The 18,557-nt window shown below is 45.6% G+C and overlaps 1 protein-coding gene across 1 annotated transcript in view; it reads left to right on the top strand.

Moving 5' to 3' along the window:
- The first annotated feature begins 10,163 nt into the window (after positions 1-10,163).
- LOC137562744 (intercellular adhesion molecule 5-like) overlaps positions 10,164-18,557 on the top strand; it is a 98,664-nt gene continuing 90,270 nt past the window's right edge. Inside the window, exon 1 of the mRNA XM_068274392.1 lies at positions 10,164-10,477. Coding sequence (XP_068130493.1) covers positions 10,414-10,477 — 64 coding nt within the window. The 5' untranslated portion in view covers positions 10,164-10,413. The remainder of the gene's footprint in view (positions 10,478-18,557) is intronic.

The raw sequence follows: 18,557 nt of genomic DNA, 5'->3' as shown, positions 1-18,557 counted from the left end.
ATACACCAGAAAATCGCAATGTGGGCAGCAGACACCTGAAAATCGCAATGTGGGCAGCAGACACCTGAAAATCGTAATGTGGGCAGCAGACACCTGAAAATCGTAATGTGGGCAGCAGACACCTGAAAATCGTAATGAGGGCAGCAGACACCTGAAAATCGCAATGTGGGCAGCAGTGACCAGAAAATCGCAATGTGGGCAGCAGTGACCAGAAAATCGTAATGTGGGCAGCAGACACCTGAAAATCGCAATGTGGGCAGCAGACACCTGAAAATCGTAATGTGGGCAGCAGACACCAGAAAATCGCAATGTGGGCAGCAGACACCAGAAAATCATATTGTGGGCAGCAGACACCTGAAAATCGTAATGTGGGCAGCAGACACCTGAAAATCGTAATGTGGGCAGCAGACACCTGAAAATCGTAATGTGGGCAGCAGACACCTGAAAATCGTAATGTGGGCAGCAGACACCTGAAAATCGCAATGTGGGCAGCAGACACCTGAAAATCGCAATGTGGGCAGCAGACACCAGAAAATCGCAATGTGGGCAGCAGACACCAGAAAATCGCAATGTGGGCAGCAGTGACCAGAAAATCGCAATGTGGGCAGCAGTGACCAGAAAATCGCAATGTGGGCAGCAGTGACCAGAAAATCGTAATGTGGGCAGCAGACACCGGAAAATCATAATGTGGGCAGCAGACACCTGAAAATCGTAATGTGGGCAGCAGACACCTGAAAATCGTAATGTGGGCAGCAGACACCTGAAAATCGCAATGTGGGCAGCAGTGACCAGAAAATCGTAATGTGGGCAGCAGACACCAGAAAATCATAATGTGGGCAGCAGACACCTGAAAATCGCAATGTGGGCAGCAGACACCAGAAAATCGTAATGTGGGCAGCAGACACCAGAAAATCGTAATGTGGGCAGCAGTGACCAGAAAATCACAATGTGAGCAGCAGACACCTGAAAATCGCAATGTGGGCAGCAGACACCAGAAAATCGTAATGTGGGCAGCAGACACCAGAAAATCGTAATGTGGGCAGCAGACACCAGAAAATCGTAATGTGGGCAGCAGACACCAGAAAATCGTAATGTGTGCAGCAGACACCTGAAAATCACAATATGGGCAGCAGTGACCAGAAAATCGTAATGTGGGCAGCAGACACCTGAAAATCACAATGTAGGCAGCAGACACTAGAAAAAAAAATGCACCTGTGAAAAAAAAAACAATTCACTTACCTGACAGAAGTCTTCTCCTCTCCCGGCATCTGGCTCGCAGCTCCCCGAGTCCTCCTGCAGCACATCTCCCGCGCTGACAGGCAGAGTGCAGGGCTACGGCAAGATGGCTGCCGAAGCCCTGTACTAGAGACACAAATAGTCTCCAGTGTAGGGCTTCTTCGGCGGCCATCTTGCCGTAGCCCTGCTCTGCCTGCCGGAGACTATGCAGGCTACTGGAGCGGGGCTGCGGGGAATGAACTGGCGCAGCGTCTATTACCTGTTTTTACAGGGCTCGCAACCAGGGAGTGTAACTATAGTTTGCCAAAGCCCCCAGAAAAAATCTGCAGCCCCCCAACTCCACCGCCCCAGAATTCCATTATTAGGTAGCTTTCACAAGTTCCCCCCCACTCACACACACACACACACACTGCCCGATTAGGCAGAGCAGCTGCAGCAGAAGAGCGTTATACTTTTTATGCTTCCAGCCAGGGGCGTAACTAGAAATCACTGGGCCCCCCTGCGAATATTTGGATGGGGCCCCCCCATAGGTGCCAAATAATCGTAATGGGGCAGCGTTTTACTGTAAATTAATTGTAAAGTGGGCAGCATTTTACCAGACAATCGTAATGTGGGCCAGAAAATCGTAATGTGGGCAGAGTTCACCAGAAAATCGTAATGTGGGCCTTTAGAAAATCATAATGTGGGCAGAGTTCACCAGAAAATCGTAATGTGGGCACCAGTCACCAGAAAATAGTAACGTGAGCAGCAGTCACCAGAAAATTGTAACGTGGGCAGCATTCACCAGACAATCGTAACATGGACAGCATTCACCAGACAATCGTAACTTGGGCAGTGTTCACCAGAAAATCGTAATGTGGGCCAGAAAATCGTAATGTGGGCAGCGTTCACCAGAAAATCGTAACGTGGACAGCATTCACCAGACAATCGTAACGTGGGCAGTGTTCACCAGAAAATCGTAATGTGGGCCAGAAAATCGCAATGTGGGCAGCAGTAACCAGAAAATTGCAATGTGGGCATCAGTCACCAGAAAATCCTAATGTGGGCAGCAGTCACCAGAATATCGTAATGTGGGCAGCAGTCACCAGAAAATCCTAATGTGGGCAGCAGTCACCAGAAAATCCTTATGTGGGCAGCAGTCACCAGAAAATCCTTATGTGGGCAGCAGTCACCAGAAAATCGCAATGTGGGCAGCAGTCACCAGAAAATCGCAATGTGGGCAGCAGTCACCAGAAAATCGCAATGTGGGCAGCAGTCACCAGAAAATCCTAATGTGGGCAGCATACACCAGAAAATCGCAATGTGGGCAGCAGACACCTGAAAATCGCAATGTGGGCAGCAGACACCTGAAAATCGTAATGTGGGCAGCAGACACCTGAAAATCGTAATGTGGGCAGCAGACACCTGAAAATCGTAATGAGGGCAGCAGACACCTGAAAATCGCAATGTGGGCAGCAGTGACCAGAAAATCGCAATGTGGGCAGCAGTGACCAGAAAATCGTAATGTGGGCAGCAGACACCTGAAAATCGCAATGTGGGCAGCAGACACCTGAAAATCGTAATGTGGGCAGCAGACACCAGAAAATCGCAATGTGGGCAGCAGACACCAGAAAATCATAATGTGGGCAGCAGACACCTGAAAATCGTAATGTGGGCAGCAGACACCTGAAAATCGTAATGTGGGCAGCAGACACCTGAAAATCGTAATGTGGGCAGCAGACACCTGAAAATCGCAATGTGGGCAGCAGACACCTGAAAATCGCAATGTGGGCAGCAGACACCAGAAAATCGCAATGTGGGCAGCAGACACCAGAAAATCGCAATGTGGGCAGCAGTGACCAGAAAATCGCAATGTGGGCAGCAGTGACCAGAAAATCGCAATGTGGGCAGCAGTGACCAGAAAATCGTAATGTGGGCAGCAGACACCAGAAAATCATAATGTGGGCACTGGGCAGCAGACACCTGAAAATCGTAATGTGGGCAGCAGACACCTGAAAATCGTAATGTGGGCAGCAGACACCTGAAAATCGCAATGTGGGCAGCAGTGACCAGAAAATCGTAATGTGGGCAGCAGACACCAGAAAATCATAATGTGGGCAGCAGACACCTGAAAATCGCAATGTGGGCAGCAGACACCAGAAAATCGTAATGTGGGCAGCAGACACCAGAAAATCGTAATGTGGGCAGCAGTGACCAGAAAATCACAATGTGAGCAGCAGACACCTGAAAATCGCAATGTGGGCAGCAGACACCAGAAAATCGTAATGTGGGCAGCAGACACCAGAAAATCGTAATGTGGGCAGCAGACACCAGAAAATCGTAATGTGTGCAGCAGACACCTGAAAATCACAATATGGGCAGCAGTGACCAGAAAATTGTAATGTGGGCAGCAGACACCTGAAAATCACAATGTAGGCAGCAGACACTAGAAAAAAAAATGCACCTGTGAAAAAAAAAACAATTCACTTACCTGACAGAAGTCTTCTCCTCTCCCGGCATCTTGCTCGCAGCTCCCCGAGTCCTCCTGCAGCACATCTCCCGCGCTGACAGGCAGAGTGCAGGGCTACGGCAAGATGGCTGCCGAAGCCCTGTACTAGAGACACAAATAGTCTCCAGTGTAGGGCTTCTTCGACGGCCATCTTGCCGTAGCCCTGCTCTGCCTGCCGGAGACTATGCAGGCTACTGGAGCGGGGCTGCGGGGAATGAACTGGCGCAGCGTCTATTAGACGCTGCGGCCAGTTGAGCACCTTGCTGGGGGGTCCAGAGCAGCGCTCCCCCCACGCACAGTGAGCGGGCCCCAGAGCAGCCCCGGGCGGCAGGGCCCCCCTGCGGCTGAGAGAGTCGCATCCCCGGTAGGTACGCCGGTGGTGACAGCCTTTCCTCCTCCGGGCCCCTGACTTGCTAGGGGCCCCCCTGCAACTGCAGGGGCTGCAGGGTCTATTCCTACGCCCCTGCTTCCAGCAGCAGGACAGGTCCTCTTCATTCCTCTCTTCAGTACAGCTCCATGCTTTACAGCCTATCACTGTGCAGCTCCAGTGTGAACAAAGGCGTGAGGAGGACCTGTCCTGCTGTCGGAAGCAGGTAAAGTATGACACATCACTGCTACTGCTCTGCTTGTGAGTACAGAATGGTGCCCCCGGCTATGGTGGGGGTCATGGGCCAGTATGGACCTGGCCTTATCTCTGAACTCAGCAACAGGCACCCCTGATTACCAAGTCAGTAATAATAAGGGAGCCATTAATGTCTTAAGATCCCAATCAGAGCCCTTTATACAGACATTTTTGTGCTCCCACAAATATTTTTTTTCTCACATATTCTTTAAAATATTGTTCAGGAAATCAAGATTTTTTTATACAAACTAAGGATGGTGACTTCCATGTTCTCGCTCTGCAATATTCCTTTAATTAAACCGGGATTGTCAGCCATAAAGTCAAATTCCATTTACCCACTTCTCTGTATTTATTATGTAGTCTACATCCTGACCCTACATTGCAAGCATTCCAGTATAATCATAAATGTTTCTGTTGTAATAAATCTAATCTCAGTCAGCCTGGCTCTAATTGGTACATCACCGAGGAGAAGGAAACTTGTTATCTCTCCTCCCACATTATTGCTCCTCACTGATTGGCTGTGGGCAGTTCAGCGTGGCATGAGGCTGAGAAGGGAGAAGCTGCAGAATTATTATCTGTGCTGTACTCACATTTGTTTACAAAGCAAGCTAGATATAACAGTGCAGTTTCTAGAAGAAAAAATGGAAGGAAATTACATCAGAATTGGCTTCATTCAAAAGCACCAAAGATGCAAAATTCCTAAAACAGTTATCTCTTTATTTACTATATAAAATTCACTGAAATTAAAACATGAACAGTACAATACATATGCTATGTAACTAAAACCAGGGGCGTTGCTAGCCCCAATGATCAGTAGCACATGCCCCGGATCTATTCTGGAGTGCCCCGGATGTCTCAGAGGCAGTCAGTTGTGGTGTGTGCTGAGTGCTGTGGTAACTCTATGTGGGCATACTGGGTGCTGTGATGCCTTTATGAGGGTATGCAGGAAGCTGTGGTTCTTCTCTGTGGGAGGTTGGAGTTGTGCTGCCCCAATGGGAGGCCCGTGGGAGCATGGGAGGGGGTCCACTAGAAGGTCAGGGATTGCTATGGGGGAACTGCCAGATAACCTGGTGGCTGGCCAGCCCACCCCAGAGAAAGCCAGACTAGACAGCAGAGAAACCAGGTAACTCTGTCTAGTTATGTTTAAGTGACACTAACTATTTATGTCATATAACGCATTTGCTTTATTAATGGAGAGGGGGCTTCATCCAACATTTTGCTGGGCAGGCCTACTTAGACCGCTGTTTCCCAAGTTTGTGTACATTTGGCTCCACCCACGACCACATCCACATTCGGTTGTGTGGCCACACCTATTTTGTTTTGGCTGGAGTGCCCAAAAGTGCCCCGATCTCTTAGGATCCTAGCAACGCCCCCTGACTAGAATAAGTATTTATATACTACTACTACTTATATATGAGGTTTTTTTTTCCAGGAATAGTATGGCTGCCCCTGCTGCTTTAATTGTAATGAGTACAGGATGGCCTTGAGGGTCGGAAAAATATGACATCTTTAAGAGTAATGAGAGCTCAGCTGAGCTTCATGAGGGGGAGATGTTCGAGAATTGAGTAAACCACGCTGGAAACATAACAAAGAATGCTGGGAAAATAACAAACCTCTGCCAAGTATTCCATGCCTGCCCTGCTTGGGATCTCTGAAGATTTATACAAGGAAACAACTATGCATTATATATTTCTGCTGCAAGGTATGAAATTCCTGGCTGTTCCTGTACACATTGCTCACTGCTCAATCCTGTGTGTACCATGATACACAGCCACTATTACTCTCTATGGCCTCAATTCACTAAGATCATGCTGGAGATAATAAGGCAAGAGAAAACTTACCTCCACATAAGAGAGAGTTATCTTATCTTTTCATTCCTTAAGTTGCCTCCTCTGTAGTTAAGTTACCTCCTCTGTAGTTATTTTACCTCCTCTGTAGTTAATTTACCTCCTCTGTAGTTATTTTCACATGCAGTGAATAAACAGCCTGTCTTTAACTCTGGAGTTATTTTAAGGATTGAAGAGTTAACTTAAAGACAGAAGAGTTAACTTTAGGTTTGCCTGAGGTAAAATGTTTACTGAATACTACATGCCTTATCACCATGGTAACAACTGTAGAAGAGTTATTAAAGACAGGAGATAAGCTTAGTGAATTGAGGCCTATCTCTATAATCACTGACTTAAAGGACACATATTTATTACAGAACATATGCTAAATAACACAGAATTGTGTCCCCTATAAAAATATTATTACAGTAGTTATCTGGAACACAACCAATCAGAAGTCACTCTCAACCAGCCAGAACAAATCGCCGGCAGTACTCACAGTGGTGAAGGGCAGATTCTTAGGCTAAAAGCCTAAGAATCTGGCCTAAAAAGGTTCTGCTGTGCTTAAAGTGTACCAGACCAGAGCTGAAAATAGTAAAAAGATTTATACATACCTGGGGCTTCCTCCAGCCCCATCCGCTTGGATTGCTCCCACGCCGCCATCCTCCGCTGCCCGCAGCTTCGGGGAACCAGGTCCCGTCACTTACATCAGTCGGCCAGTCTGACGTAAGAGAAGTGCACTGTTTGCGTATCTCTCCAGTGGCTACTGGAGGGATCAAAGCGGATGGGGCTGGAAGAAGGTATGTATAAATCTTCAGCTTTTCAGCTCAGATTCCCTTTAAAGTGAATGTGAAGCCAATTAAATAACAAATAAACAGATACCTAAGGAGAGGGAAGGCTCTAGGTTCTATAGAGCCTTCCCAGTCTCCTCCCAGTCTCCTTGTTCCCCCACAAGCTTCACGGTTTAGTCTTTGGAAGCACTTGGGCTTCCGAAGACAGGCGGCTCTGTACTGAGAGGAAGCTCGCACGTGAGCAGTACGGAGCAGCTCGTTTTTGGAAGGCTGAGTGCTTCTGAGGAATGCCGAAGTCTCCCCAAACCGGAAGAGAGCAGTCCATGACCGAATGGCCTGCGGGGGAACGCGGGGACCGGGAGGAGAATGTGAAGGTTTAATAGAACCCAGAGCCTTCCCGCTCCTTAGGTAAGTATCTGTTTTTTTTATTTTAAACTAGCTGATGGCCCGGCGTTGCCTGGGTATGTATTTGGCTGGTGTTGGTTCCTCCCACTTTTTTCTAAGCCTAACACACAATTACTCAATTACTCAATGACCTAGTTTGTGAGCTTTGCAGTCTTTGGCATCAATAATTTGCATTGAAACAAAACAAATCTGTCTGTGGCTCCACCCACTTTTCTGAATTTGAACCCCAGTCACTCAATGACCAACTGTACCAGGTTTGAGGCTTTTGCCATTAAAGTAATTGGGAACACAACATTTAATAAAAAAAGTCAGATACTCACCTAAGGAGAGGGAGGCTCTGGGTCCTATAGAGCATTCCCTCTCCTCTCCCGGTCCCCGCTGTTGCGCTGGCTCCCCCGTAGCGGTATTCGACTGTTTTGGTCAAATACCGCTGTTTCCCCGCTGAAGGGAGGCTTCGGAAATGCTTCGGGAGCCTGAGTGCTCCCGAAGACGGGCCGCTCTGCATTACGCACCCTCTATGACGCACTTGCACGTGCGCAGTATGGAGCCGCCTGTCTTTGGGAGGACTCGGCTCCCGAAGACTTCCGAAATGCCCGCGGCGGGGGATTTGAACGGGGGAGTCAGCGCAGCACCAAGGGCACCGGGAGAAGAGAGGGAAGGATCATTAGGACCCGAGCCTTCCCTCTCGTTAGGTGAGTATCTGACTTTTTTTTTACTTAATTATGGATTTCCATTAGCTTTAACAGTGCAAGAATGGCAGCAATTAAATATTCCCCTTGAAAATCAATAGGTGAATTTTGATTGGCTTTTGTAGGCTCCACCCACTTTTCTGAATATTAATCCCAGTCACCCAGTGACCAACTGTGCAAAGTTTGAGAACCCTGCCATTAATAGTGTTAGAATGGCTGCAGTTTACATTTTCCCAGTGAAATTTGTATTTGGTTATGGGGATAAAAAAGTATCCTATATGTTATTCCAGGTATTGTACTATGTGTGTGCCAAATTTCATTCAAATCCATTCAGCCATTGTTGCATAATTAACAAACATCCAAACTTTTGCATTTATAATATTAGTGAGATTTGGCTTTAGTCTCTCTTTAAAGACACTGAAGCGAAAAAAAATATGATATAATGATATGTATGTGTAGTACAGCTAGGAAATAAAACATTACGATCAGAGACATAAGTCCAATTGGCCAACTGGGCCAATCAAAAAGCTCCGGGATCACTACTTTAACCTCTTATGGACCGGGCTTGTTTCTTCAGATCTGTGGTGCGTGGGCTCTCCACAGCACAGATCGTGTGGCAGCCGCAGTCACCAGACTTCCCCCCTTTTTTCCCCACTAGGGGGATGTCCTGCCAGGGGGGTCTGATCACCGCCGGCTATTTGTGGTTAGCAGGGGGGGGGCTTCTCAAAGCCCCCCTCCGCAGCGATATCGGGCCTCCCTCTCTTTACCTCCCTCTGCTCTGTCCCCTGGGCGGTACAGGACGGCGATGCGTCCTGCGCCACCTCTGATAGGCTTCAGCCTATCAGATGCCGGCGATCCCCGGCCAATCAGAGGCCGGGGATTGCCGATCTGCTTTACGGCGCCGCTGCGCAGCAGCGCCATATAATGTAAACAGCGGGGATTTCTTCCCCGCGTGTTTACATTTCGCCTGCGAGCCGCGATCGGAGGCTCACAGGCAGTTCACGGAGACACCCTTCGTGAACTGAGAAACACACACAGAGACCGCACTCAGAAAGCTGTTCAATCACTGTATTGAAGAAATCAGAGCAGACAAGGCACACAACGTTTCGGGCGTAGCCCTTCCTCGAACGAGCGGCCGTTTCCATGTAAAACCACTTAACACCTAGGTCCGCCGATCGGCTGACCGTGGTCGTTAAGTGGTTAAAGTGATAGGACATGCCAGGGCTCAGAGCAGGACCAGTTGAGCGCTCGTTATTTGCGGGAGCAAGTGTAAGTTAATAGCGCTCGCTATGCTGCACTACCCACAGCATAGCGTGCGCTGAAAGCCCACTCCCCTGGCCTGATTACACATCCTACGCTGCCACTTGCGTGCGTAGCATGCAAGCAATGACAATTAAGGCTCGCTGATTAAATAGGGCAAGTAACAGGAGGTTACTCGCGCTATTTAACTTAGTGAATCAACCCCTTAGTGAATTGACATGTGACTACAAGTTTAATAAAATCAGCTGTTCCCTGCATGCAGTAATTAGTGATGGTCGCAATACTTTCACTTTAGCATAATTTTTGTAATTACGATTGTAATAACAAAATTGCAATTGAGTAAAATTATGAAACATGTTGCATAATTATGAGTTTATGCATAGTTTCATATTTACCATCATTTTAGCAATTACGATTACGTTTTTAATATCTAATCTGTACCTACGTGTAAAATTTTGCGCAATTATTGCCAATTTTCCCATAATTAAGATTGGTTACAATTAATTTTTGCGTAATTGTTATAAATTATGCAAAATTACGAAATTATAAGTAAACAAAAAATGGCACAGGAAATAATGAGTTAACATGAAATTACAATGTTGTATTATGAATTAGCACAAACTTAATTATGAGTTTTTTGACTATTATAATTTCGCCTCGTAATTGGAATATGCAAAATTTCAGCTCTTCACTTAGTGTATTAAAACCAACGTGTTTATAATACAGTTACTGTAAATGTCTCCAGAACATCATCAGTTTGGTGGTTTCGCTTATGCTGGGCCGTTGCCAGAGATATTCAGTGTAAGAGCACACTGATTTCACTTTCTATAGCATCTTCTCCCAGTTCCTGTGCAGTCTGCACGTCAATCCCTTCCATGGCCTGACAGCACTAGCTTGGACATCTTCATCTTTCCTCTGTACCGTCCAGCACTGAATCATTCTGATCTCTCTCAGGAATAACAGGCCGGGGTATCTTCTACCAGTCCGTTTCCTTCCCTCTATTGTTTTGACAAAGTTTGCAGAAAGTGTGAGAGCCTCATAAACTCTTTCCTTACAATCCACTCAACTTGCTGCACTGAGATCGTGCTGCTCTCCGATGGAGCGCTCTGTGATCTGGATCTTGGCCAGCATAGCTGCTTTTAATGCTTTGACGGTGTACAGTAAGTTATATTTTGATATAAGAGTTTTACATATTTCGCTTTATACTGGAGCGTTAGTCGTGTGTGAGTGGGAGTGGGGGATAGCTCTGTAGGTTACATGCTGACTGCTGATCTCAAGCACCATGTGTGAATGTTGGGATGTGTAAACATGGGGGCTGGTTTAGAGCAGGGACCTCTGACAACATGTTGTAGTGATGTGCTATGGAATCAGTGGTGCAGCAATCGGGGGTGCAGAGGTGGCGACCGCATCGGGCCCTTGGGCCAGTCTCAACCACAGTATTAGCTCTCTACTGGTCCTATGTTGGTAATAATCACTTCTATAGGTGCTTTTATTAGTAGTAACCATTAACAAACTGTTCCCCATCCCCTCCTTGCACTTCTGACACTGTGGTTGTCCTTTGCAGGTTTTGATGTGCCGTATCAATTGTTATGTATAGAGCGCTTGGGGAGGAGGGGGGGGAGGCCCAATGTAAACCTGGCACCGGAGCCCATAGCTCTTTAGCTATGCCACTGTGTGAAATAGACCAACATCCAATCATATACAGGCAAATAATATGTGGTCTGAATTACACTGCATCTTACTATACTTATCTATTGTAAACTATCCAATAGGCATAGCAGCAGTTATGTGGCCCAGGTGCAGAGGGGTTCCCATTCCGAGTTGCCCGGCCTCCTCCTGTGCTCAATACTGTTATTCATATAATTACATTTTATTGATAAATATATAAACAAACAACAGATCAAATAAATACACAAAAAAATAACAAAATACAAAAATTCCCATCCCAAAAACATCAACAATGACTGCCTAAAATCCCTTTCAGAGCCGGGCCGAGGCAGAGGCGAGAGAGGCTCCAGCCTCAGGGGGCAGTGTAGGAGGGGAGCACAACTCGCTCAGCTGTCATTCCCCTATTGTGTCTGAAGCAGAATGAAATAAGAAAAGGGGATACATGGCAGTGGTTGGAAGTCAGATAACTAGAGATTAAGGTGTTGGGGGTGTTGCAATCAGTGTGTGACGGCTGGGGTGGGTGGGAGGGATAGAAGGGTGCACTTTGGTGTCTCAGCCTTGGGTGCTGGAGGACCTTGTCCCGGCTCTAATCCCTTTAAATTTATCTGAATTCATAAAATCTATCCATCCCAACCATTTTGCACAAAAACTCTCCCACCAGGGGCGTAGCAATAGGGGTTGCAGAGGTAGCGACCGCATCGGGGCCCTTGGGCCAGAGGGGCCCCGATGGGTCCTCCCTCAATTACAGTATTAGCTCCCTATTGGTCCTGTGATCATAATAATCACTTCTATAGATACTTTGAATAGTGGTAATCATTAACAAGCTGCTCCCCATCCCCTTCTTGCACCTCTGACACTGTAGTTGCCATTGGCAGGTTTTGGTGTGCCATATCAATTGTTATGTATAGAGTGCTTGGGGGGCCCCATTGTAAAACTTGCATCAGGGCCCACAGCTCCTTAGCTACGCCACTGTCTCCCACCAATCTAGCTGCAAGGCAATCTGCTCTTCTGCATCCTTTATCAAAATCACCCTCTTACTCCAATCAGAAAGTGAAGGAGGATGCGGGCGCTTCCAACATACGGATATTAAACTTTTTGCAGCAATAAGTAACTGAGGCAAAACTGACCTTTTATATCTATCAATACAGTTATCATTTTCTGCCACCCTGTGACAGTACATCTCTGTGTCCATATACTAGTCTATGCCATAGCTCCCAACTGTCCCTCTTTTGGAGGTATTGTCCCTCTTTGGGAACACTGTCCCTCTGTCCCTCTTTCTGCATCATTGGTCCCTCTTTCAGGACTTTGTCCTTCTTTCTATGTAAATATTTGTATTTCTCTACTAAAAATGTGTTTGATTGACTCTAAACTTTATTCCCATCCTTTAAATTGACATACTTCTAATGTTACTATGAAGGAAAATGAACCAGGATAGAAAGGACCAGTGTCTTTGAGTTATAAAACAACACATTTTTCTTATGAAATCTTGATGATATTCATGACTCTGGGTGTGTCAGGGGCGTGATCAGGGGTGTGGCAGGGGCGTGGCTTAAGTGTCCCTCTTTCTCATCTCAAAAAATTGAGAGGTATGTCTATGCATTGCACACTACATGGGAGTGTAGATTGCCATATCCACTCATCTTCTGCGGGATGAGGGAAGTTGTCATGGCTCAAAAGTGGACGGTTAGAAATGCCTATTTCCGATTCAGCTGAAATTCACATTTCCGCAAAAGCCCATTATCGATTCCGCAAATTTCTGTTTCCGATGTCTGAGGAGGCTTTTTTCGGGTCATTTTTTGCATTCTCTGATTGGCCAAATACTTACCGAGCGGACTCTGCGTTCTCTGATAGGTCCAATGCTTCCGCGTTCTGTGATTGGGCTAAACTTATCTACGGTAGTTGTGGTAATGCTGTATTTCCCCAGAAATGCAATGTCCACAGAAATAAGTACATTTTATCTCCGCTGAATCAGAAGGAGCATCCCTAGTGCCCACGCCAGGGGGTCCCAACAAATGTTTGCGTATTATTATTTTTAATAAATAAAAGGACATTCTCAGCTGTATTTACTGCTCAATCACTCCTCACAGCCAGCAAGTGGTGAGGTCCAGGTTTGAGAGAACCATGCTATATTATACAAAAGTACAATAACAGTTGTAAAGCGATTTTCTCCTGTTCCCACCACCATGTTTGACAGTGGGGATGGCATTCTTTGGGTTCAAGGCTTCTCCTTCTTTAAGCCAAATGAAGGAAACATCATTGTGACCAAACAATTACATTTTTGTTTAATCTGACCATAACACGGAAATCTTCTTTGTCCAGATGAGCATTTGCAAAGGAAAAGCGAACTTTTGTGTGCCTTATCTGGAGAAGTGGCATCCTCCTTGGTTTGCATCTGTCGAACCCAGCAGGGTGCATTGTCCGTTGGAATAAAGGCCATGCTGAGAATCCCCCATGAGGAGATGAGCTGGTCCAAAACCTGTCACTTCTGTCAGATTTCTACTCCCTACTGTAAGTGACAGCAACATAGGAGAAAAGTAATTTATCGCTCATTTTACTCTGGAAGAAAAATACTTCTTATTGGAATGCTTTTACATGTATTTTACATTTTACATTTTTTTCGCGATAGAGGTCCTTTAATCTACTATCCACGTCTCAACTTCTTGTCTTTAATTTTCTTTATCCTTTCCGGTTCCTTTTCAATAAACTTTCTTTATTGAGTCGGGAGTGGACTTTTTGTCCTTGTTATGGTAGAAAGGAATTTGAAGTATATAAGGACATTAGTGTATTCCTTAGGAGAGTTTTGTTGAGAAAGATGTTCATGGAGAGAGGGGACCTGGAAGTTGAACTTAATATTAAGTCTGGTGCTGATACTAATATAGATAATTTTGACTTAGATGATCTAATGAATGAATTGGACAAGTGTGATATATGTGATATGTATGATATACAGTATGTGATATATGTGAGGAAAGTGACAGAAGTGGCAATGGTTAAATGGATGTGACAACTTTTGCATTAACATCTAACTTAAAGATGAACTTCAGCCTAAACAAACATGATTAAGTTACATTAGTTATGTTAATTAAAATAGGTAATATAATCTCTTACCCCCCACCCCCTGTTGTAGCCACCCTGGCGTTCTATTTCCCCAGGATTTCCATGCAAAAAGTGGTTCAATTAATCTCCAATAATTTTCAACCAATTTTTTTGCAATCAGTTTTTTATATATATATTGAATTCAATTCAGGTTATTGTATTTAATTCAATTTAAATAAAAAAATGTTTGCTGCGAGATGTTGATGATGCTGTGTGACCCTGGTGCCATCAACGCCGATTGACGGGAGACATGTGATCGCCGAGGGAGAAGCAAAATCCGCCAAGGGACATGGAAGAAGGCACTGGGGAAGCTATCAGAGGTACGCGACGAGGGATCAGCACGCCAATGGTGAGTATAAGACCCAGATGTATAGTCAGATGTATTAGCCAGGTGTAGTTAGCCAGATGTATTATCCAGGTGTAGTTAGCCAGATGTATTAGCCAGATGTGCAGCCAGGTATAGTTAGCCAGATGTATTAGCCAGATGTATTAGACAGGAATAGGTAGCCAGATGTTTTGCTAGGTGTATAGTGAGCCAGATGTTTTGCCAGGTATATAGTGAGCCAGATTGTTTACCAGGTATATAGGGAGCCAGATGTTTTGCCAGGTGTATAGGAGACAGATGTGCAGCCAGGTCTAGGGAGTCAGATGTATAGGGAGCCAGGTTTGCGGGTGCCTCTGCCCCCCATTGCCCCCGATCCCCGTATTCCCCCCTGACTGTGGCCGGGTGTCACTTCTGTGGGGGGGCGGATGTCCCCCTTCTGTTCAGGCTGGTCGGGGACTCCTGTGTGTGTAGGGGGGAGATTCCCCTTCTATGCGGGCTGGTGGTGGCCTGCGGGGATCCTCCTTCTGTGCGGGGGGGAGGGGGGTGTCCTCTTCTATGGGGGCTGGTCGTGGCCGGTCAGGGACTCCCCCTTCTATGGGGGGGTCCCCTTCTATGGGGGCTGTGGGTGGCCTCTCCCTCCTCTTCCCCCATCCCTCCCTCCCGATCCCCCATGCTCCCCCCCCGATCCCCGTCCCCCCAGTCAGAAGCCCTGATCTACTCACCTGACGGCTTTCTCCTGCGGCGGAAGCGGCGTACTTCCTCCTCCATCTCGAAGTCTCGTGTTCTCTGTAATTATAGTTACGAGGCTTGGTGACGTCACCGAGCCTCGTAACTGTAACGACAGAGACCGGGACTTCACCGATGGAGGAGTAGGGTGTTCATCGTGGCCAGCGCCACGATGGACAATGCCAATTTGAATTTTGATAAATATGTGTTCATTTGTATTTATGGATTTGTTTAATAGTGATTTAAAGGCCATGTGATGGGGAAATTGAAAATATGTTTTATTTAAGGTAGAGAGAAAGGCAGTAACTAAGTTAAAGTAGAAGAAAATCATCTGGCTCTGCACCTTATCTGCACCACACCTTTTATTGTGGCATTTACTAAATCAGGGTTGCTACATGCACATATTCAGGATGCTTCTGGTGACATAAGCAACGGGGTACAGTTGGGTGAAAAAGCACTTAGTTCCTGACGGCTGCTTCACACTGCTCTGTTCCTCCTACGGAGGCTTGAGGGTAACCATAACAAGATATTGTTGTTAAGAAAAGTAGAATGTGTGGCTATGGGATTCCCTGAAAGTCGTATTCAGGATTAGGACCTAAAGTGGATCTGAGATAAACTTTTACTCATTGCATAATTGTGTTCCTTTCATATAGTTAATAGGGCGTTCCTCAAGCCAAATACTTTTTTTTGTTTCAATACTCGAATTCCCTGTAAACTAAACAATCCTCGCCCACAGCTTCTCCAGAGTGCCTTGGCACTCTAAGACTCATGTAGCAAGGGCTTATGGGAGCTCAGTCTGGGCAGGAGGAGGAGGTTACTAGCCAGAGATTTCAGAGGCAGAGGGGAGGAGGGAGGAGGAGAGGGGAATGAATTTGTCACATTACACACAGGCAAGCTGATAGAGTCTCCAGCCCTCAGCCTGCGACAAACAGAACATGGCTGCCCTCATTGTATCACAGGAATAAATAATCATAAACTGTTGAAGCTGTTTGCAGCTAGATCTGCTGTGTAAACTATCTAAACTTTAGATAAGATATATATAGACAAGTTACTTGTTATAGTTCATTTTTCATCTCGGATCCGCTTTAAAGGGGAATCTAAAGTGAAAATAATCTTATGAGATAATGAATTGTATATGTGGTACAGCTAAGAAATAGAACAGTAGTAGCACAGATATGAGTCTCATTGTTACCAGTACAGGAAGAGTTAAGAAACTTCTCTTGTTTTCTATGTAAAAGAGCTTCTCTAAGCTTTCTGACCCAACTTGGGTTGACTACAGTGCTGTTTTCTGAAGCACTGACAGCTTCAGATAAAGTTTTACTGCAGGAAAGTTCAAAGGGTCATTATCCCTTCTCTGTTTCATAGTTTAAAATACAGAGTGTAGTTTGTAAGCTGCAAATATTAGAGAATTATGCAATGTCATTAATAAAAAGCTATATACCGCATATAAGCCGACCCCCAACTTTTTCCTGAAAAACAAGGAAAAAATGATTGACCCTCATATAAGCCGGGGGTAGGAAATGCTGGCCATGTGATCCCCCCCCCAGTGTGTCCCAGGATAGTTAGTATAGTGCCCAGTATGGGTAGGTAGTGCCCAGTATAGCTAGTGAAGTGCCCAGTATAGCTAGTATAGTGCTCAGTATAGCTAATATAGTGCCCAATATAGCTAGTATAGTGCCCCAGTATAGCTAGTATAGTGCCCCAGTATAGCTAGTATAGTGCCCAGTATAGCTAGTACAGTGCCCAGTATAGCTAGTATAGTGCCCAGTATAGCTAGTATAGTGCCCAGTATAGCTAGTATAGTGCTCAGTATAGCTAGTATAGTGCCCAGTATAGCTAGTATAGTGCCCCCCGCCTCACCCCCCCCCCCCCCCCCCCCCCACCCCCCTGCGGCCGCCGCTGCTATTAGCTTACTCTGCGGCTGCCGGCTTCCAATAGTCCCCTCTCCGTCTCCCGGGCATGTAAATAGTTCACAGCAGCTCGCTCCACGGTGGCTGCTGCGTGATGACAGGAAGCTGTAGGGAGAGCGGCTTCCTGTAACGGCGATGTGTATCGCCGTTACTATGGAAACCGCTCTGCCTACAGCTTCCTGTCACCACGCAGCAGCTGCCGTGGAGCGAGCTGCTGTGAACTATTTACATGCCCGGGAGACGGAGAGGGGACTATTAGAGGCCGCAGGGTAAGCTAATAGCAGCGGCGGCCGGGTGGGGGGCGGCCTACGACCACCGACCAACGTGACTCGCAAGCAAGCCGACCCCCCAACTTTTGGCCCACTTTTGGGGGGTCAAAAATTCGGCTTGCTTGCGAGTATATACGGTAACTGAAAATAAAAATATTAGACTCTTTTCTTTGCTTCTAATGTTTTATTAATTATCTGGGCTACGCAAACAAACTATTATATCATAAGGTTTGGTTTTGGGTTTTTTTTTTTGCGTCAGTGTCACTTTAAGATACAATTGTGTGTCACATCAGCCGTGTGTGCGCTTCCGCTAACAATAAACAGGAAAAGTTTTGTTTTTCTCAATTCTAGAATGTTATAATTGCTGTGATATCATTTTAGCTACACAAAGACATAGCGCTTATCACACAGGAAGTAAAGGAGACAGATAAAAACTTCAGAAGCTCAACAGAACGTGTGCGGAGGGGAGGGGGGGATACGATGAGTTTTTAGTGGACTGAGATTCAAAATTCAAAGTATCTATTAAAAAAATACTTATTTAAAGAGAAACTGTAGCGAAAATAACATGATTCATAAAATTGCTAATTGTTTACAATATTAATTTATAGATTATTTTGTCAGTGTTTTCCCATTGAATAATCTTTCCTCTCCCTGATTTACATTCTGAAATTTATCACAGGTGGTGACATCTTTACTTCTGCCAGGTGATCTGTACAGAATGTTCGTTGCTAAGAGTTCTATGCACAGAGGGAGATGCGTGGCAGTTGGAAAAAGCCATAATTTCCCACAATGCAATGAGGTACACATACAGCAAACTGTCAGGACCATGGTCATCATGACATCACACTCTGGGAGGGGTTTCTACACAATATCAGCCATACAAACCACCCCTGATGATCTATTTGATAAAAGGTAAAGATTTCTTTATAGGAAAGGGGGTATCAGCTACTGATTGGAATAAAGTTCGATCCTTGGTTAATGTTCCTTTTTAAACTAATTCCCTGAGATTAAAGGGCAAGTGCAACTCAACCTTTTAAAATATTTTTAATGTATATTATTTGTAGATTATACTATATTGTGTAATTATAATGTAGAATACAGTGGCGTGCAACTGCACATATATTTGAAAATGTGGTCAAGCATTGACTCTATTTTTAATTTACAGACCATTACAGAGCATGCTCTTAAAGGACAACTGAAGTGAGAGGAATATAGAGGCTGACATATATTTCCTTTTAAGCAACAC

This window comes from Hyperolius riggenbachi, chromosome 3 (assembly GCF_040937935.1).
Source record: "Hyperolius riggenbachi isolate aHypRig1 chromosome 3, aHypRig1.pri, whole genome shotgun sequence".
In the NCBI taxonomy this organism is placed as follows: Eukaryota; Metazoa; Chordata; class Amphibia; order Anura; family Hyperoliidae; genus Hyperolius; species Hyperolius riggenbachi.
Note: the sequence above shows the minus strand (reverse complement) of the source record. Positions and strands in the feature narration are given on the sequence as shown.